Source organism: Ornithodoros turicata, chromosome 8 (assembly GCF_037126465.1).
Source record: "Ornithodoros turicata isolate Travis chromosome 8, ASM3712646v1, whole genome shotgun sequence".
NCBI classification, from domain to species: Eukaryota; Metazoa; Arthropoda; class Arachnida; order Ixodida; family Argasidae; genus Ornithodoros; species Ornithodoros turicata.
In genome coordinates, this window is record NC_088208.1 from 6,584,733 (window position 1) to 6,606,651 (window position 21,919).

General features: G+C 45.0%; 1 protein-coding gene across 3 annotated transcripts in view; it reads left to right on the top strand.

The window, feature by feature from the left end:
• The window catches only part of LOC135365883 (uncharacterized), a 37,032-nt gene extending 15,384 nt beyond the window's left edge, over positions 1–21,648 (top strand). For all 3 annotated transcript variants that reach the window (XR_010413982.1, XR_010413981.1, XM_064598568.1), the window contains exons 4-5: positions 8,009–8,124; positions 20,738–21,648. Coding sequence is in view for 1 of the 3 variants with exons in the window: in XM_064598568.1 (XP_064454638.1) it covers positions 8,009–8,124; positions 20,738–20,809 (188 nt within the window). In the remaining 2 variants the exon portion in view is untranslated. The remainder of the gene's footprint in view (positions 1–8,008; positions 8,125–20,737) is intronic.
• Positions 21,649–21,919: the final 271 nt, after the last annotated feature.

Sequence of the window (21,919 nt, forward strand, 5' to 3'; positions counted from 1 at the left end):
TCATCATATCTTCAGACTATGGGGAGAATATGTAAAGTCTCCATGCAGTACTCTGAAGAGCAACTAAAAGCTTATCTGAGCTCTTACGGTATCATAACCGTGAAGCGAGAAGTCGTATTCATCCGAGCTGACGACGGCACATCCAGCCCTCTGGAAAAAGACAGCGTGATCCTTACGTTCCAACCAGGACAACCCCTTCCAGCGGAAGTAAGGCTGGGTTTCACCAGTTATGCGGTAAATGAATACGTCACACCCCCAACCCAATTTTGAACACATTGCTCGGCACTGCAGGAATGAAGAACGGTGCAAGATCTGTTCGGGGTCGCATGATTATAAGGTATGCTCTGCGAGGCGAGAACCGAAGTGCGCAAATTGCGGTCTCGCACATACAGCAACCTACGGCGCATGCCGAATAGCTAAAGCGGCTGCCGCCGCGCAGGTGCAAAGAGTGACTCTCGGTCGCTTTAACACTAGCAAATTGGCTCCACCGAACCCAGAATTCGTGAGGGCCGTCGAGCAAGAGGTTCTCCAGCCCACTACCTCGAAACCACCAAAGCAAAACTTAACGAAGAAGCAAGTAGCAGCAAAGTCGAAGGGATCTAACACATATGCCAATGTATAGCTGCCTCTAAATCTCACGTAAGCTTGAAACATCTCGAGGAGTCCTTCCCTGAGCCCTCCGACAGGAAGACCACTTCAGCGTACAATACCAGGTCGAAAGAGTCCTTACATCGGGCTCCTATAGACAAACCGCAAAAGATAACTGTAGCAGATCGTCATCAGAAGTACTAGTTTTATCGTGTCCTTGCTGTTTGCTGTCTTACGCGCAATTCTACGAGACCACCCGACCTGCGGGGGATCTTCCAGAGGTACAAGCTATACTAGCAATGGAGGCAGTCCTACACCAGGATCACCTGCGTCGACGGCTGAATGAACCTCCACATGACTAAAGCAATCAAGTCTGCTACTATTTTTCAGTGGAATTGTAACAGTTTACAGCAGAAAATGAGAGATTTTCGTAACTTCATTTTCCGTCATCGCTTCCCAATATTGGCCTTGAGTGAACTTAGAGTCGATGACGCCTTCAAACTGTCAGGCTACGAGGTGCACTTCTCCCGTCGACCCAATAGCCAGAGTAGAGCCATGTTGTGCGTGCGAAAGGACATACCGTGTGCCCTCATACGGGTGTCGACAAATGAAAATTTCGAATACGTCACGTGTCGCGTTCGACTCAAGAGCACCTACATTACTGTGACCAGTGCGTATGTAGCGTCGAACGTAAGGGTTACCGAGGAACAGATCAGAGGCCTACTTGCTGGCGTTCCTGCACCGGTCATTGTCTGCGGGGATATGAACGCCCACAGTGTACTGTGGGGCAGCCAGCACACTGACGCTCGTGGGCGAATATTTGAAAGTGTAGTGACTGACCTTGACCTTACTGTTCTCAACGACGGGTCATCAACGTTTTTTCGCGGCCTGCGTTGCCACAGCTGTATAGATGTCACCCTATGCTCCACTGAAATTGCTCATCGTATTGAGTGGGGCACGCATACTGACTCATTGGGGAGTGACCATATGCCTGTGCTCATTGAGCACCGTCCTTCAGGCTCACTGCAAAAACGGCGACGCGTGAATGTAACGGACTGGTCGCGTTATAAATTCCAATCAGCTCGTGACATCGCCCGCGCAGCTACAGATACAGCTGAAGATTTTGCAGCTGCGGTGAAGAAAAACACGCGTCGATGCAGAATACGAAAGGCTTCGTGCGATTCAACGTAGAGCGGAAAGGAGATTCCGACGATCCGGAAACCCAGACGACTATCGGGAATCATGCCGGCTACAGCGTATAATACGGCGTCACCTACAAAGATTATCTCAGCAACAGTGGCGGTCTTTGTGTTCCACACTTTCGCCATTCACACCCATGACGCGTGCATGGCAGGTAGTCCGGTCGCTTGGGGCAGCAAACTCGCAATCTTACCCTTTCCGGGCTCTGGCTATTCATCACGATACTGATGAGAGGTCTACCGCAAATGAATTTTGCAAACTGTTTACTAGGCCATCTCTATCATCCACGACAACTGCATATCATGTATCAGTGGGAAATGCCAAACGGAGTACTGTGCTGACCGATAACGCGCGGTGTGCGGCCCTGGATGCTGATTTCAGCCTAGCAGAACTTGACGCCGCTTCAAGTTCAAGAAGATGTAAATCGTCGCCAGGTCCCGACGGCGTTACCTACAAGCATATAGGTAGCCTACACATCAACGCTCAGAAGACTTTATTATGTCTAATCAATAAGAGCTGGAATGAGGGCAGGCTTCCTGCGATATGGAAAATATCCAGAGTAGTGCCCTTGCTGAAACCGGGGAAATCTCCCAGGGATATGGCATCCTTCAGGCCAATTAGCTTGTCGAGCTGCGTGTGTAAGGTAATGGAAAAGATGGTGCTAAGTCGAGTGGAATGGGTCATCGAGACACAAAAGCTGCTTCCAGAATGCATGTCTGGCTTCCGAAAGGGCAGGTGCACTATATGGACAGCGTACTAGACCTGGTGACCTTCGTAGAACATGAACGCGCGCAAGGTCGCACGACAGCGGTGGCATTTTTAGACATCAAAAGGGCGTACGACACGATCAGTTACAGCCACGTCCTATATGATCTGTATAGCCTAGGAATACAAGGTCGGTCTCTACGGTGGATAGCAGACTACCTTGCAGGAAGGTCAGTGTATGTGCAAACCGAAGACGGGAATAGTGACAGTCATGGCCTATCAAGCGGGGTGCCACAGGGCGGCGTGTTGAGTCCCCTGCTGTTCAACGTGGTCATGGCGAACCTACCGCAACGGTTGCCGAAGAACGTGCACATTAGTATGTACGCCGACGACATCTGTATATGGTGCTCTGGTGTGCAGTTGCCCGCATTGCGGCAGCGCCTTCAGAATGCCTTACATTGTAGGTCTCCTTCTTAACGGAGAGGGGCATGGACATATCAGTCGAGAAAACTGTATTTCTTCCATTGAGTCGAAAGAAAATGAAGACTTTTCAATTGAAGCTTGACGGCCAGCCAGTAAGGAGAGTGTCTCATCACCGGTTTTTGGGAGTAATAATCGACTCGCAGCTCTCGTGGGCTGCGCACATTAAACACCTCAGGGAAAGAACTGACGCACGCATCAACATCCTACGGCGCATCAGCGGCTCCCGCTGGGGAATGTCGACAGCGTCTCTTCTCGCCGTACATAAGGCACTTATTCGGCAGATTATGGCTTTCCATTTGCCCGTACTGCATGGAATAAGCGACACGTCAGAGAGGACACTGCAAAGCGTACTATCGAAAAGCTTAAAAGTCTGCCTCGGTGTACCTTGTGCAACGTCAAATGTCCTAACTACAGTAGAAGCAAAAATAACAAAGACGGTTAAGAGCATCAAAGCAGCATCAGAGCATCTTTGTTATTTTTGATTCTGCATCGCCGGAAACTTGCACATTGTTTTTCTTCACGTTCTACAGTAGAAGCCTTAGAACTTCCATTAGATGTACTAAGGACGCAGGAAACAGTGCGGCACTACGTTCGTCTATGCACGCGGCATCACAAACACCCCCTTGCAAGGAAGGTGGCACGTCGAAATTCGCAATTCATCAACGTGATAGCTCCATATCGCAGTGCTTTACCAAAAGCACAGTTGACATTAACGGCGGTCGATCCTCCGTGGACACTGCAACTTCCTCGTATCGCGCTGACTGTTCCTGGCGTATATCACCAAAAAGCTTCACTACCATCTCCAGTGTTGAAACAGTACTGTCTGTCTCTGATGGAGAGCCATCGTGGTAGGACCGCAATTTTCACAGACGGGTCGACGTCAACGTCTGGGTCTTCATCAGCGTTTGTTGTACCACAGCATAGTAGAGAAGGAATGGCAAGGCTTTCCCACAGAACATCGTCGGCAGCTGCGGAATTGGTAGCCATGCAGCTTGCAATGCAGTATGTGGCCGCACGCCAGGAGCCCGCGCAATGGGTCATATATTGCGACTCAAAGGCCGGCCTCCAAGCCATAACATCATTCTTGGGAAGTGGCTGTATGGCTCCAATAGTACGGGACATTCTCATCGCATACAAGAAAGCAGTAGACACTGGCCACGACATACTGCTTCAGTGGATTCCTGGACATGTTGGCATACGGGGTAATGAAGCTGCAGATGAGATGGCGGATATAGCGCACCTATCGTCAACGGAACACACGGTGATATATTCCACGTCAGATGTGAAGCACATGTTAAAATTGCTGACAGAAGACATTTGCAGAAAGCAATGGTTACAAGTCGACAGGCGGTCATCCTTGCTTCATCAGATTGACCCGGATCTGAAATTCCGTGTTCCGTCCAGCATACCGCGACCTATACAAACACTCTTGCATCGGTTTCACCTTAACGTTCCGTACGGTCAACAGTTTCTCCATAAAGTCGGCAGGGCTAGTTCAGCAAACTGTCCAGTGTGTGCACCTGTGGAAAACACGGAACACATCGTTATGCACTGCACAAGGTACGCATCCCAAAGGGCTACATTGAAGTTTGCTCTAGACCGCTTGGACAATAGAACCTTCGATATAGTGAAGGTGCTGGGTGTATGGGAACCCGGGACGAGAGATGCGGCATTGTCAGCGCTTGTCAAATTCATAGTTGAGCAGTGAGATGGAATCTGTATTTTAGGACCGCATGCTAGGCATGTGTCGTCGAGTTCCCCGTTGCAGTTTTGTTTCTTGCACTTCAGCTCACTTGTAGGGGATGTAGCTACGCATATGCACGTACAGTTCGGTGATTGGGAGGGGTGATGTCTTTCTATTTTTAGCTTTTCACCTTGGGAACCCGTTCTTCTTTTCTTTTCTTTCTCCTTTCATTTATTTCATTTCCTTTGTGGGAGTAGCAGAATTCGTCAGTGACGAATTCAATATCTTCCGGTTTTTTTTTTCTATAATCAAACTCAACTCAAACTCAAGAACTGCTAAAATAAACTGGCTAACTTGCACACGGCCAGTACTATGGCCTCCTACAGGGTCCCTAAAGGCCATTTGACAGTGCCTTCCCTCCCATCACTGTGTGGAGAAGAAAGGAATAGACCTAGAATGCCGCAATCCACGTGAACAACGGATGTCTTAGTACGTGCCGAAATATGCCCGAGTATTGACGGCGGCACGATATGCAAGAGCAAAGCACTCCCGGAAACCTGTGTCGCGAATTTAAGTTCTCGCGAATCAATCCACAAAGCAGCTCTGCTCGAAAACGCGAAAATATCTTCCACGCGGAAAAAAACACTTCTACAGTAGTTGTCGCATATGTTGGGCCTATAAAAGGTTGCAAAGTTCTACCTGCTACCTCACTCTCGAAACAGGACTTCGCCGCATAGCACGTTGTCCACCAACCATTGCCACGAATGATAGGGTTACCGCTTCTGATTCGGCGAGCGAGGGAAGCGTACGCCTTTTTGTATCAATTTCAATATATGATAATTGCTCTTACCACCTTTTGACACCCTTTTTTTTTTTAGTGTACACTCTAAATATTTTCACACCTTTAAAGGTGTAAAATTGGTGTATTCTCATGTATTACGCCTATCTTATACCCTAGAACCTTGGCTTCAAAATTTTCGAGGGTGGAACTATGGCGAATTACACCCTTTTATGAGACATTGTCAGGAGGGTGTGATGAGGGTGCAACAGAGGGTGTATTTGGAGGTGGGACAGGCTCCATTTCACAGGCTAAATGTATTCCTGTTCCTGTGCAGTGTTGGAGTCCTTGTGGTACTCAGAACACAAGCTTGTGATACAAGTTGTGATATAAAGACCAAATGCACAGTTACTCAACATTTGGTACACTGTCATCTAACCCCTTCAAGGTTAGATGACTGGAAAATATAAAATTACTACTATGTGATAAAGCTGTATTAAGTGATACGTTTGAATACCTTCATGCCTACGTAATGTAGGATATGTATGCTGCATGGCATAATGTCAACCTAATAAAAGCATAACTATTCAGTTCTTGTGATTGTGTCTGATATGTATGATACCCGCATATACCCACATCAATCACCTATAACATGTGTGTGCTGTGCAACATGTGTCTGCCATGTCCTATTTTTGCTTCACACAGGGTACAGCTGAGTAGTGTACTTGAAAAGTATTACAAGTTCAGTGTGAGAAAAGTATATTCTTGACTTTTTAAAGAATATTTTGCATGGCTGTGATCGAAGAGTGATGCCAAGATAGCCACAATGACACTCCAAAGTACCAAGCATGTGCCTTCTGTAAAAACTAGAAACACTATATTTTCGCAGTGAAGCTGTAATAATTTCCAGCTGCCTCTTCTATGGTCTGCAGGTTACATTACACCCTCCCATACAATTACACCCTTGATTTCTTGATGGTGTTCCGTTACACCTTAAAAGGTGTGCGCCATGCACATGTTCTTTTACACCCTTTAAAGGAGCATGGAAATCATTTGGAACATATATTTTTTCACCGCTTGATATGAACATACTACCTTCATAAACTGTTACGGAAAATATTTCCTTCGAAAAGCGCGAATTTCCTGAGAAAATTAGTTTGGAAGAATGCGCTCCGCGGCGACAGTCTCCCCCAAGCCGAGTCAGGCGTGTGGTGACGTCAGGCGTCCGAGCACTTCATTGGCTGCCGGAAGCGTCCGCTCCCCGCCAGAATCGTCTGCTAGCTCAGGAATCATGGCAACTTACCGACTGAGACGCTGTCGCTATTTATTTGCGTTTGACATTCACTTGCGTTCTTACATGATTTGTCTCGTAAGTTTTGCATAAAACAAGACTGCGGGCAGTGTAAAAGGTGTAGCCAGGCCTCTGTGTTGCAGTGACGGCCCGGGTTGAGGTGGATCGTACGCGGTTGTGATTTCTGTTCCGATTGTGCTGAGGTGTCGTTCATTAGTGAACAGTATTGTGCCTGTGTGTGCAGCATATATATATGTGATACGACTAAATACGTTCCTGTCAGTTGGAGATTTATTCCATGTGCCAGTGTTGTATTCTGCGTATGACCATTCAAAAAAGAAAATGATTATTTGACCATGTATTTTGGGGTTTCCCACAGATCGCTAGCAGATGAACTTTACTAACTTTATTTTGGCATTCATGTTGTAGTGTTTGTGGAGACGTTACGCTCCTGGTATCACTAAGATATGGTAAGCGCAATGTTACACAGCTATGCGTTCATCGGTCCGCTCTTTCGCCTCAGAGATGCCAGTGTCCATGCGGTTCAGAGCCCATAGTGTTGACCACAACACGGAGAAGTCATGATGGTCGGCAACATCTCCAAGTGAAAACACTGGTCACTGCGCCGCGTCTTCATGACTATGCATTTGTAAACAAGAAGAAGCACTATATTTCAATCCGAATGTTCGTTCACACTTAGCAGCATCACTTACCAGCCTCCGGTACAGTCGTGTGGCGAAATCGAAGCTCGAGGAACTTAGCCTCCAACTCCATAAAACGTTTCGTCGAGAAGAGCAGACGTGTCGCCTAAAGAGTGTTCAATTCATCACCTGTCCTTCGCACGGCGTCCGATGAGCAACAACGCTTCCTTCCCAGTCGGCTTGCCAGCGCGCGCCGGAGAAATCGCAAAAAATAAAGAAAAAGGCGGCGCGGTCACATGACGTCAGCGGCTGACAGCCGAGTGAGGGGGCATTTCTGCCGCCGAGATTCAAAGCTCCCTCGCGCTCCAGGATTGCGCGCTACGCTCAAACTTTTTGTGCGAATATGTATCACAGGGCTCAGAATCATAATTTCTACTTCTCCCGTCATATTTTATTCCGATCATTTCCATGCTCCTTTAAGGTGTAAAATTATTTAGAGTGTATGCCATACTCGTAGCTCAGTAGCTCAGTGTCTTCATACTGTTATTGAACTGGCTCCTATGAGCTGAAAGTTCGGTATCAAACTATCCCTTCATGGCACCTTTAAACCACGTCTACATATTATTTCCTCCCTACAGCCGGAGGTTCCGCCTTGGTTGCACCTCACTACAACGTGGCACTTATGAATCTCACCGAGATGCAATATCCCAGTTGCCCACAAATGCCCCCCGGGATGGTACATCATCAACGTCCGGTAAGGAACGCAGTCGTATATTGTTTTCCTGAGCTTCGGGCATTTTCGTGATATTAATATTATTGTTATTATTATTCAATAATAATCCGCGTATTCACCTCGAGAGACAACTGCGATCGTTATTTAGTTATTTCAAACCACAAAACCGAAGACAGTACATAATACGCCCGCCTAAGCCGAAAGGCTTGACCGAGGCCGAGGTATGACTGTGTGTGTGACTTTTCAGTTTTAGTTTTGTGTTCTTCCTTTCCTTATCTCCTTCGTTTTTCCCTTTTATTTTCTTCTTTTCCTTTTCTTTTCGTCCCCTTTTCTTTCCTTCTTCCCTCTTCATTTTTCTGTTTGGAATAGCAAGCCGACCTTCGTCTGGCTGACCTTTCCTTTCTTTTTCTTAATAAACATATACCCCTCCCCCACAGAGGCTCGTGGCACGAAGTTCGGTGCAGTCACCAGGAAAAAAAAAAACACACAATACAAAATCAGATACGAAAAACAACTCGCATCACACTTCGACAGAATAATAATAACAATCATATGGTAAAATGTGCCTATAAGTGGACCAGGGTGATAATCAGAGCAAGCTTAGGAAAAAACAAACCTGCAAGGAAGATAATTACTCCAGTTCACAGGATTCCTATCGCGAGTGCTGCAGGAACTACAGAGGGTGCTTCACCTAAAGTGATAAAAAAAGTCTTACTGGCTACGTACTCGCCGGATCATTCTGGGACTTTCGGCAAATACCTTCGGGAAACTTTTGCAGCCATTTAGGAAGGCTTTCCACAATTTTTAATTGAGGAAAATTTACTTTTCAAAATAAATTTGTGCCAAGCGAACCTCTTTTTTTTTTTTCTTTACTGAAATATCAAGAATAACTGCAGACTCAACGAAAACGAAATAGTAGTCGAAAAACAAAAAAAAACTTAGTGAATGCTTTAGCCCCGCCTGCTTGATTGTCACAAAAAAGCGCGCGTGGAAGGTTAGGCGGGAGGAGGAAGTGTTCCCGCCCCTTATTTACCTTTCTTTCCCCCGCTTTCACACTGATGCTGGTGGCGAAGAAAGCAAGCAAATCACGTGAAGGCGGGGACATTTCCTCCTCTAACCGTACATTTCGCGCCTGCACTCTTAGAAATGAACTTCACCACATAGCACGCTCCTAGCCAACCATCACTCCGAATGACAACGTTCTCGTCCCAGATTTGTTGAAAACGGGAGGAGGAACTTATTTTGTGCCGTGCATAATGAGCACAAAATAGGCTCCTCCTCCCGTTTCCAACAAATCAGGGTCGAGAACGTTGTCATTCGGGGTGATGGTTGGCTACGAGCGTGCTATGTGGTGAAGTTCATTTTTAAGAGTGTGCTTTTTCGCGACAATCAAGCAGGCGGGGCTAAAGCAACATTTTTACTTTTTTTTTCAACCAATTTTCTGTTGCTTTCTGCATGCTGTTTTCACCCCTTCACAGCAAACAAGCTCTGCGTCAACCACTGCGCCGATTGATGCAGTTATCGCTTCTGACTTGAGGAGAGAGGGAGCGTATATGCCTTCTCGTGGCAATTGAAATTGCCTCAAAAAGGCGTACGCCTCCTGGCAGTAGGCCAGGCGTAAAAGGCGTACGCCTCCGTTTTCAACAAATCAGGAAAGCGAAGCATATAATTTTGCATGGCGGCTGGTTCCGATTGTCCTTAGTCGCGGAAGGATCGGAAGTCTTCGTGGCACCGGAAGCTGTGGCGGTAGAGCACATCATATTTCTGTAACAAAAAAAGTGAGACTGGCTTCGCAATTTTGAAAGTTAGATTGAAAAACATAAATTTCCCCCAATTAAAAATTGTCCAAAGCCTTCCTAAATGGCGGCAAAATTTCCAGAAGGTAATTGCCGAAAGTCCCAGAATCATCTGGCGAGTGTGTCGTTAGTTACAATTTTTTATCACTCTAGGTGGAACATAGGTGGAAGGTATACACTCTTAAAAATGAACTTCACCACATAGCACGCTCCTAGCCAACCAACATTCCGAATGACAACGTTCTCGTCCCTGATTTGTTGAAAACGCGGGGCGGAGCCTAGTTTGTGACACTTATGCTGTTCATAATTGTCACAAAAAAGGCGTACGCCTCCCGTTTTCAGCAAATCGGAGAAAATAACGATGCCATTCGAGATTCTGGTTGGCTAGGAGCGTGCTATGTGGTGAAGTTCATTTCTAAGAGTGCAGGCCATATGTTCTTGATACCAAGCTGGTGACTCTCCGGCGAGGATGAATGATAGGGTTTCTTCCTTCAAATTACTGGGTGAGTACTACAGGGGAAAACACAGTTGGAGTTGGAGTTGGAACTAGGAAAGAAAAATATCGAAATGGTGGCTCCTACAAAGCACAGGAGCCGTCTACTCCAAAACACTTGAAAATAGAAATGAGTAAGTCTTTAAAAAAAAGTGATCTAAAAACGTCTTACTCTTTCTAGTATTAATCCTTAGAAGTTGGCACTACATTAATAATAGCCGCGTGGTCTCAACAGACCTTTGCAAATGCGTGTACAATGATTAAACTGCATCGGCATGTCGTCAGATGGCGGAATTCTTCCTTTTTAGGGGTGCATTAGCAGCAAGGACTAATCGAAGCCAAAGACGCGGGGCAAATTGGGCAGTTCCTTTACAAGTGCCTACTGTTCACTGTTCACTGCAGTTCACTGAAGGTTCAAACGAGAGACTGGCGCAACACGATTAGAAACTTGGACGGATAATAAAAAAGTTTAATACCAGTTACAGAGAAAGTCACTTGAGTTCCTAGAACTTTCAATCAAAAATGGGGGAAAATGAAGATTTATTAAAGAAAAAGAGTAAAGGGTCAGATGTGGCCGCGCATGGCGAACATGACTACACATGGCGGTGCACTGGCAGAAATGAGACAAAGCTTATAGTCGTGCACCAGATGATGTGTTGGTGGAGCTTCTTATGTTGTGAACCCGTCTTCAAGGCGTAGCTGATACACGGTAAATGTACAGGGTTCGCCAAGATAAACTTCGGGGTTTGTAACGAAGATAAAACAAATATGAAGAGCGTCGTAAAGCTAAAGTAGATGTTAGAGGACGTATTAGGCCCCAAAATTGTATGTCGATACTGCCACTTGCTCCGTTTTTCTGCGGATAAATCGTGAAAATTAAAAAACCGCCGCTGCCTAATCGGCTATACCTGTGTTCCAGCAACTTTCCTCAGATAGCGACACGGTCGAAAGCGGCGTCGCAGAGAACTAGTCTGCATTCAGTTCCACATGTTCGATGTCGTCTGCGACACCGCGCTCGACTGCTTCGCCATCTGACGGAAAGGAGCTGAACCACAGTTTGTGTTTCGGCTGGAACACAGGTATAGCCGATTAGGCAGCGGCGGTTTTTTTAATTTTCACGATTTATCCGCAGAAAAACGGAGCAAGTGGCAGTATCGACATACAATTTTGGGGCATAATACGTCCTCTAACGTCTACTTTAGCTTTACGACGCTGTTCTTATTTGTTTTATCTTCGTTACAAACCCCGAAGTTTATCTTGGCGAACCCTGTACTTTGTACACATGTGCCTTAGCTGATCAGCCGCGGATGATGTCTGCCCTATGCCTTCCTTTCATTAGGATGTGGGCGCGTTGCCCGCGGGCCTCGATGCACTGCCACCGACACGCACTGTCTTCTGCGCCCTAGCGATGACGTGCATTAGAAACGTGTGATGTTGTTCTACAAACATAATTCATCTTTGGCCTTCTTCTCGTTGTTTTTATTTCTTTTATTTTTTTTTCCTAGAGCAAACATGGAGCAAAGCAATCCCAAAATTCGCGGTCACCCCCCGCCGGCGCACTCCGTCACTATACTCAGCCGCTATGCGGGAAGCGGCCTTACAGGATGTGAATTCAATGGGAGACAGCGTTTATGCCAATTAACAGCAAAGCAGAATAACATTTTAAAGATGTCATCGTCTAATAGAGAAGAACACCATGTAAAGAACCCCTGGAGACATGAAAGGCGCCAGCAGAATATAAGCCTAGTGCACCCTGGCCAAATGAGTTTTAATGCATTGCGCCTATGGGGATTCCGTCGATTTTTGCACATCGCCCATGTTTAGACTACAATTTTTCGACAAAGGCAGTCAAATTCTGGAAATGTCATCGCCTATTTTCGTTCAGCACGTCCTAAAGGCCACATACCAACCACGGCACGATGTGTGAGTGTTAATCCTGATGCACCCAGGGCCTTCAAAGTTGCGACTCAGACAGGGATCCCCTCCTAGGCGCTCGACGGACTAAGTCCCAGTATTATCGTAATACGGATGCGCTGAGACTGTACGGCCGGTCTCAAAGAGTTCGAAACGAGAACAGTCATTTTTTCCAGAACTCGAAGGGACTGACAGAACAGACAACTTTATTTTGAGTGAGTAATATACAAATGATACCGTTTCGTATTTTATATCGCTTTTATAAACTATACAACTTGATAAAACTGTCCATTTCGAGTGCCGTTTTGGAAGCGATTTTGTCAAACGCGACCTCTCAGGGTGCAACAGGGGAACAAGGTACGGGGTTCAAACCCCGTGATGTTACTTTCACATATACATATTACAAAATTAGCTTAGGACATCTTTAATATTATTTTTATGTCAAATGATATTAAGCCTCGAAGTTGACGAAATTGGCAATTTGGCCATTTGGAGTGCCGGTTTGGAAGCCATTTTGTCAAACGCGACCTCTCAGGGTGCAACAGGGGAACAAGATACGGGGATCAAACCCCGTGATCTTACTTTCACATATACGTACTACAAAATCAGCTTAGGACATCTTTAATATTATTTTTATATCAAATGATATTAAGCCCCGAAGTTGACGAAATTGGCTACTTGGCCATTTCGAGTGCCGCTTTGGAAACGATTTTGTCAAACGCGACCTCTCAGGGTGCAACAGGGGAACAAGATACGGGGATCAAACCCCGTGATCTTACTTTCACATATACGTACTACAAAATCAGCTTAGGACATCTTTAATATTATTTTTATATCAAATGATATTAAGCCCCGAAGTTGACGAAATTCGCCACTTGGCCATTTCGAGTGCCGTTTTGGAAGCCATTTTGTCAAACGCGACCTCTCAGGGTGCAAGGGGGGAACAAGATACGGGGTTCAAACCCCGTGATCTTACTTTCACATATACATACTACAAAATCAGCTTAGGACATCTTTAATATTATTTTTATATCAAATGATATTAAGCCCCGAAGTTGACGAAATTGGCTACTTGGCCATTTCGAGTGCCGCTTTGGAAACGATTTTGTCAAATGCGATCTCTCAGGGTGCGACAGGGGAACAACGTACGGGGTTTAAACACCGTGATCTTACTTTCACATAGATATATTACAAAATTAGTTTAGGACATCTCTAATATTATTTATCTATCAAATGATATTAAGCCCCGAAGTTGACGAAATTGGCCATTTGGCCATTTCGAGTGCCGGTTTGGAAGCCATTTTGTCAAACCCGACTTCTCAGGGTGCATCAGGGGAACAAGATACGGGGTTCAAACCCCGTGATCTTACTTTCACATATACATACTACAAAATCAGCTTAGGACATCTTTAATATTATTGTTATATCCAATGACATTAAGCCCCGAAGGTGATGAAATTGGCCACTTGGCCATTTCGTTGTCGTTTTGGAAGCCATTTTGTCAAACGCGACCTCTCAGGGTGCAACAGGGGAACAAGATACGGGGATCAAACCCCGTGATCTTACTTTCACATATACATACTACAAAATCAGCTTAGGACATATTTAATATTATTTTTATATCAAATGATATTAAGCCCCGAAGTTGACGAAATTCGCCACTTGGCCATTTCGACTGCCGTTTTGGAAGCGATTTTGTCAAACGCGACCTCTCAGGGTGCAACAGTGGAACAAGGTACGGGGTTCAAACCCCGTGATCTTACTTTCACATATACATATTACAAAATCAGCTTAGGACATCTTTAATATTATTTTTATATCAAATGATATTAAGCCCCAAAGTTGACGAAACTGGCCACTTGGCCATTTCGAGTGCCGTTTTGGAAGCCATTTTGTCAAACGCGACCTCTCAGGGTGCAAGAGGGGAACAAGATACGGGGTTCAAACCCCGTGATCTTACTTTCACATATACATACTACAAAATCAGCTTAGGACATCTTTAATATTATTTTTATATCAAATGATATTAAGCCCCCAAGTTGACGAAATTGGCCACTTGGCCATTTCGAGTGCCGCTTTGGGAATGATTTTGTCAAATGCGACCTCTCAGGGTGCAACAGGGGAACAACGTACGAGGTTTAAACACCGTGATCTTACTTTCACATATACATACTACAAAATCAGCTTAGGACATCTTTAATATTATGTTTATATCAAATGATATTAAGCCCCGAAGTTGATGAACTTGGCAATTTGGCCATTTCGAGTGCTGGTTTGGAAGCCATTTTGTCAAACGCGACCTCTCAGGGTGCAACAGGGGAACAAGATACGGGGATCAAACCCCGTGATCTTACTTTCACATATACATACTACAAAATCAGCTTAGGACATCTTTAATATTATTTTTATATCAAATGATATTAAGCCCCGAAGTTGACGAAATTCGCCACTTGGCCATTTCGACTGCCGTTTTGGAAGCGATTTTGTCAAACGCGACCTCTCAGGGTGCAACAGTGGAACAAGGTACGGGGTTCAAACCCCGTGGTCTTACTTTCACATATACATATTACAAAATTAGCTTAGGACATCTTTAATATTATTTTTATATCAAATGATATTAAGCCCCAAAGTTGACGAAATTGGCCACTTGGCCATTTCGAGTGCCGTTTTGGAAGCCATTTTGTCAAACGCGACCTCTCAGGGTGCAAGAGGGAAACAAGATACGGGGTTCAAACCCCGTGATCTTACTTTCACATATACATACTACAAAATCAGCTTAGGACATCTTTAATATTATTTTTATATCAAATGATATTAAGCCCCGAAGTTGACGAAATTGGCCACTTGGCCATTTCGAGTGCCGCTTTGGGAACGATTTTGTCAAATGCGACCTCTCAGGGTGCAACAGGGGAACAACGTACGAGGTTTAAACACCGTGATCTTACTTTCACATATACATACTACAAAATCAGCTTAGGACATCTTTAATACTATTGTTATGTCAAATGATATTAAGTCCCGAATTTGATGAAATTGGCCATGTGGCCATTTCGAGTGCCGTTTTGGAAGCGATTTTGTCAAACTCGACCTGTCATGGTGCAACAGGGGAACAATGTACGGGGTTCAAACCCCATGATCTTAGTTTCAGATATACACATTAGAAAATCAGCTTTGGACATCTTTAATATTATTGTTATGTCAAAATATATTAAGCCCCGAAGTTGATGAAATAGGCCATTTGGCCATTTCGAGTGCCATTTTGGAAGCGATTTTGTAAAACGCGCCCTCTCAGGGTGCAACAGGGGAACAAGATACGGCGTTCAAACCCCGTGATCTTACTTTCACATATACATACTACAAAGTCAGCTGAGGACGCTTTTTGCCTAGCGAGTGTCGTTTTGGAAGCAGTTTCTTCAAACGCGACCTCTCCATGTACGCCCTGGCACCAGGATTAAAGGGGCTTCGCACGTTTTAAAGGGCTCGATCTGCTGCCGAACGTTGTGGTAGCCTCTGTTACAATCCCAGTACAAGCCGTTCATAGTATCTTTTTGGCACCATGATACATATCATTTGAGTCATTGTAAAGGGCCCTGCTGCCGCCTTTTCCAAATTTTGCGATGGTTTCCGATGCAATCACAGGAGAGGGGCATAACAGCCGTCGCGTCTTTATATGTGTGTAAAATGTCTGCCACCGTGATTAAAGGGGTTTTTGTCCGTTTTAAAGGGCTCTGCTGTAGGCTTTTATGGAGTTTGCGGCCGCATCCGTTATAATTCCAGTAGAATGGCAATAGCATAAGCCGTTGCGTATACTTATATGACTTTGGAACTATGATACAAGGGGTATCGACCGTTTTAAAGGGCTATGCTGCCGCATTTTCCGTATTTTAGGGTTGTCTCTGTTACAATCCCAGTAGAAGGGCATAGCACAAGCCATTGATGACATGTCATCGGCAGCATGATACAAGGGGTCTCGCCCGTTCTGAAGGGCTATGCTGCATCCTTTTCCGATATTTGCGGTCGCCTGTGTTATGACCTCGGTAGAATGACATAGTATAAGTTGTTGATAATATGTCTTTGGCAGCATGACACAAGGGGTTTTGCTCGTTTAAGAGGGCTCTGCTTCCACGTTTTCCGAATTTGGCGATCGCCTGTGTTATAACTCCAGCAGCATAGCATTGCCACCAAGCCACTGATAACTTTCTTTCTTTCGCTCCATGATACAGGGAGTATCGCCCGTTTTAAAAGGCCTTGCTGCCGCAGTATCCAAATTTTGCGGTCCCCTCTTGCGCAATTCCGGTAGAAAGGCATAGCATAAGCCGTCATGAATATGCCTTTTGGTACCATGATACAAGGGGTTTCGTACGTTTTAAAGGACTCTGCTGCTGCCTTTTCCGAATTTTGTGGTCGCTTTTGTTGCGATCCCTGTAGAAGAGCATCATAAGCCGTTGATAATATCTCTTTGGAACCATGATTAAAGAGGTTTCGCCCGTTCTAAAGGGGCTCTGCTGCGGTCTTTTACGGATTTTGCGGTCGCCTCCGTTACAATCCCAGTGGGAAGGGCAATAGCATAAGCCGTCTCGAATATGCATTTGGCACCATGATACAAAGGGTTTTGCCCGTTTTAGAGGGCTCTGCCGGCGCCTTTTCCAAATTTTGCGGTCACCACTGTTAAAATCCCAGTACAAGGGCCTAGTGCAAGTCGTTGATAATGGCTTCGCTATGCAGAATACACCAGTGACTCTTTGTGGTGTATTTCTTGGTTGCCCCTGCCATCATCGGGGTTGCAGAAAGGTTACTTTTTACTTTTTCTCAAAGATGTTGGCAAGTGATGCAATGTTTCAGAAGGAGACTGTGGGTCATTTCTTGCAGGTAGACGTGTAAGCGAATCATGGACTTCTTTATGCGTGCTGCACTTCGAGAAAAATTGGTTGATTACCATGAACAGTGAAATTCAAACGGCTTCGTAACGGATATGTATTTTCATCTATGATGTCTTTTCCTCAGACTTTAGCACCAGTGCTCGTAGGTGTCTGTTGCCGTGTAAATGTTCGGACTGCCGGCGATTTGCCGTGCAAGTTCACTTTTGTGCCCCGTATCTTGGCAAGTTTTTTTCCTTGCCATATCGTCGCGGCTCTGCCATGCTGAATTCAAACGGAAGGTATCAGCTTTTAGTCCGTTGCGCAACTCGTATCAGCAGCGAAGAGGAACGACAATTTCTTCTTTGTCATTGTTGTTGCGGCTGGCACTATCATCAATGCGCATAGAAGCCAAGATGCGGTACCCGGCGTGATAAGATGTCTGCGTGATTTCGAGTGGAGCGAACCATAGGGTGGTATATCTATATGGATACATACGTATATGGGTATATGCATTGATGGCCAAGCTGTATCGGGAAATCTCATGAATTACAGGGGAGTGGTTGGAAATATTCAGGGGGAGTGTACACCTCCCTGGGGGGTGGGGGTAATGACCCTGGAAAGGACCGCAATTATAGCAAAGTACCTTAGCGTAAACAGCTGAGCGGTATAGTTATTAGGCATTCACATATACAATTCGTCAATGAAAAACTTCACTTGACACACCAACAGAAACAAATGAGCTTCTTTTCCAAATGAGACATTGAAAATTTGAAAGGCGTTGCAAGTTCTTCGTACATAGTTCTTCACGAACGATTATCTCAACGTTCAGGAGCACTGAAATTGTCGGTTTATACACTGTATTGTTGCTTTTGCTTGCATTTTCAACGTGAATAAGAAAACAAAATCAGGGAAAGAGAAATAATTAAAAATTTTCACACAATGACCCTCGTACATAACTACTCCATCTGTTTTTTTTTTCTTTTTTTTTCTCTGCGCCTCTCTGTGCTCCGTATATAGTTTTTCGCGCATGATATCCGGAGAGGCTGCTGCTATGCTGTAAGCCCATAAACTTAGTGTAATAATTAAGATGATGTCATTCTCTGCACTTGTCTCCACTATTACTTCTCAATTATCATATTACTTACAGTGTAGTTTATCAAAATGCACGTTCAGACCAGATTGCTATAACTACCTGTTGAGGTTCATGAGTCACAAGAACTGCTCGAATGTGAATGTACTTCCTAACGTCGACAGGAGCAGCACTACATCGAGCAAGGGTAAAAACAATGCCTGAAAACCTGGTTTCATTCCGAATTCTTCATTATTGGTGTCTGCGTGTGTGTGTGGGGGGGGGGGGGGGGCAGCTTTATTCTATTTAGTGGTCAAGAGCCCCCGGGACACAGGATAGCTGACTGCAAGCCATGCACATGCGGCCCGCGTGTGTGAGAGCCCTGATTGCCCTGATCTAAGCATTGCTTCATCTTAAGCGAGAAATAAATAATGTACTTGAGGGCGCGTAGCACTTGTTTAGCGTTATCTCCAAATCTGGTATTTAGTTCTGCTCCAAAATCTCTGGTCCAAAGAAGTCGCGTTTGATCAAATCATTGCCACTCGCAGATGCCACCACTCGCAGATGCCACCACTCGCATCGCCAAATTGTCCATATCTTCCATTTCATTTAGTAATAACTCTGGATATAAACGTGATATCGAAGATGTCATCACTTAATTACGTAGTCTGTATATCCATGCTTAATAGCTATGAGTCCGCGGCCATACCTGTTTCCCTTGCTAGAGCCTGCGAAGTAGCGTTTGGTCAAATCATTCATTTTCAAGCGACCAAAGAACAAACAGGAGACAAGATCACACACAAGTCACTCTGTTGTTGTTTCGTGTTTGTTCTTTGGTCGCTTGTGGATTTACACCAACCAGCCCAATCTATATACTTCAAACATTTTGCCAAATCGTCGCCCAAGTGGCACTCACTGGCGCCAATTTGTCAGTTTCCTCTATTTTAGCTCGTAATAACTCTTGATACCAATTTGATACTGACGGTATCATCATAAAATTACGTAGTCTGTGTATCGTCTGCGGACCGTAGCTGCTGTCCTTGCTGCACTCTTAGAACTCGCATTTAGTCAATTTGTCGTCCAGAAGGCTATCACAGGCGCCAACCTGCCAATTTCATCCGGCAATCTCCCGATATCTGGAAAGTCTCATGCGCGTTCCCGCAGTTATACATCACGTCTTATTCTTTATCTTACGCGAATGCTCCCGGGCGTGTTATCGGTGTTGTTATCAGGTCGGGGCGCGAAAAGGGAATTCTTCGCCTCAGATATGTCCTCCTCTCCCAGCCCAGATCTGTTCCTCCTCACGTACTCACGCACCACCCTGTAAACTTAGCTTCCTTGCGTAGTCCTCTGCTATCAGGTCAAGCCGGGTTTCAGAGGGGGTGTCCCTGAATGCTGCTCTTGTTTCTTCAAAAATAAACTGCGCAAATCGGCAGATGACGTTATGAGCAGCGTTACGGAAGCCATTCGATTTGCGTAGACGTTTCGGACTTAAGAATACTACATTTCATCTAACCTCTGTAGGATGTTCTTAGTGCTGGCCCAATCTTCAGTGAATGAGGCTATTCGGAACAAGCCGTGTAGTTGTTTTCTTTGTCCTCTCACAAGGTCTTTCGTCTTGTGCCCCCAACGTGTGAAAGTACAGTGCTTGAAAGGGTCCATTTAGCCCCGCTTCACCCTGTTAATTTTATGACTGTTGGAAGCTTGATCTTGAAGTGCTCTAAGCTGACTGACTACAAAAAATAACCGTTTTCGTTTTAAAGAAATAGATTTACTAAGCCTTCTAGATATCCACGTAACATATAATATCATGAGTGCGAGTCATCACGCGGCAGTCATCAGGCTCTCCTCAGTCTAGCTTTCAGTAATAGGCTCTACTGATTTCACTTGGAACCTTGTACGGGTGTGATTTTTCGTGGCTGTGACCTTATAGAATCAGAGCACCCGGTCAATAAGTTCATTGAGATCGCTGGCAACGATGTAAAGCAATTCGGTCGTTCGGCTTTTCTCTTTCTTTTTTCTTTTGTTGCTCTTTGTGGTTTTTATCCAAACACGGCTTCCACATTCTTCTTTCAACTGGAGCTTCCTGGTGGTGGATAAGTTGAAAATGAGGGTCATCCTGAACTCGCCTCATTAAAGCTCCCAAACGCGCGATTTTCACTCGCGAAAGCGTCACAATGTGACACTTCTCGCTCCCGCTCAAGTATTCCCAAACTAGCGCACTATTCAGCGAGAGCGTGAAAAATCGGGGAAATCACCGTCTCGCTGGTATCTGCGACCTCTTCATATTTCCGCTGTGGCTTCCAAGATGAACGACTTAATAAACAAAAGAAAACGACAACATCAGTGCCTGCAAAATAGTCTAGTAACTGCCATAACTTTGACGCAAACACTAAGGAAATTTTGCATACGTCGGACTATTTAGTCCGATGTATCCGACACATGCGCCTACAAACACCTGTAGAGGGTTCAAATGGGTGAACACGTCTTTGTGTACTTACAGCAACAACCGGCCGGCGCACAGTACTATCCAAATGGACCGGCTCCCTGGATGGGACTGCCGGCCAGAAGATGAAAAGGAGCTTCGTGTCTGTTCAGTGATCGAACAGAAGGGACTCAAGATCACCTAAAAGCAGAGCCCTGCGAGCTTCTAGGCAGATACTGGGCCATCGACTATCTACCTCAGTTAGCGACTGCTTGTCACAGCTTGTCACGAGCGTCGCTTCTGTGGCAGCGGATTCCCATGAAAACAAAAGCACCTCGGAATAAACATTACGCAACATGAAGAATGTATATACACCAGTATTCTGCCCATGTCGTTGTTCTCCAGTTTGGTTGCGCTTTCTCTCAACGCTGCGCTTCAACGGGAAAATGTGAGGGTTACCAGAGGCGCTGGGCTTAATTTGTGATTTAGAATTAGCGAATCATTAGTTAATTACACCGCGTTTTCAATAAATCGTTGACAGCGTGGTCCTCCAAGTACAGTATTTAGCGCAGTCAATCAACTGATAAGGTTATGATCGTAACGATGGCGATGAGATTGGTTCCAGACTGTATGAGATACAAGACTGGGATCAAAGACGCGTTTTTCCGTCTCGAATTTTTTCTTCTCTCTTTTTTTTTTCTTGAAAAAGTTTACAGAATATTGGGCCCACGTAACACCGCCCTGAGGAAACTGTCATTCAGAATGATATATGTCTTCAGATTCGTGAATGACTTTTTTGGACAATTAACGCAAATATAAGAAATGTGCCTCCCATTTTCATTAACTCAGTAGAGAGAATGATGGTTCTCCACTGGAGCACGTAATGGACTCAAGTTCCATTTTAATAGTGTACAAATGTTCCTGACGTCTCATCAACAAACAATGCATCGGAATTGAGTGCATGACGTTTATTCTGTCTTTGTTTAACTCGCGACACGCACCGTATCTGACTATATATGATTCTTAATAAAGGTAGCATATAGATAAAACGCCTTCACTGAGTATGGTTTTCTAATCAGTAGTTCGGAGCATCCAATATTAATGACGTATTTACGAATGATTTCCCGCTACCATATTCTCTTATGGGGTGTATAACGTAATTCCTGTAGCTATGATGAAACATGGGTTACACAAAATACACGAACATACACAACGAAGAAGCTCAATTCTGTGTAGCCCTTCACCCCTGTGTTCCGGGTT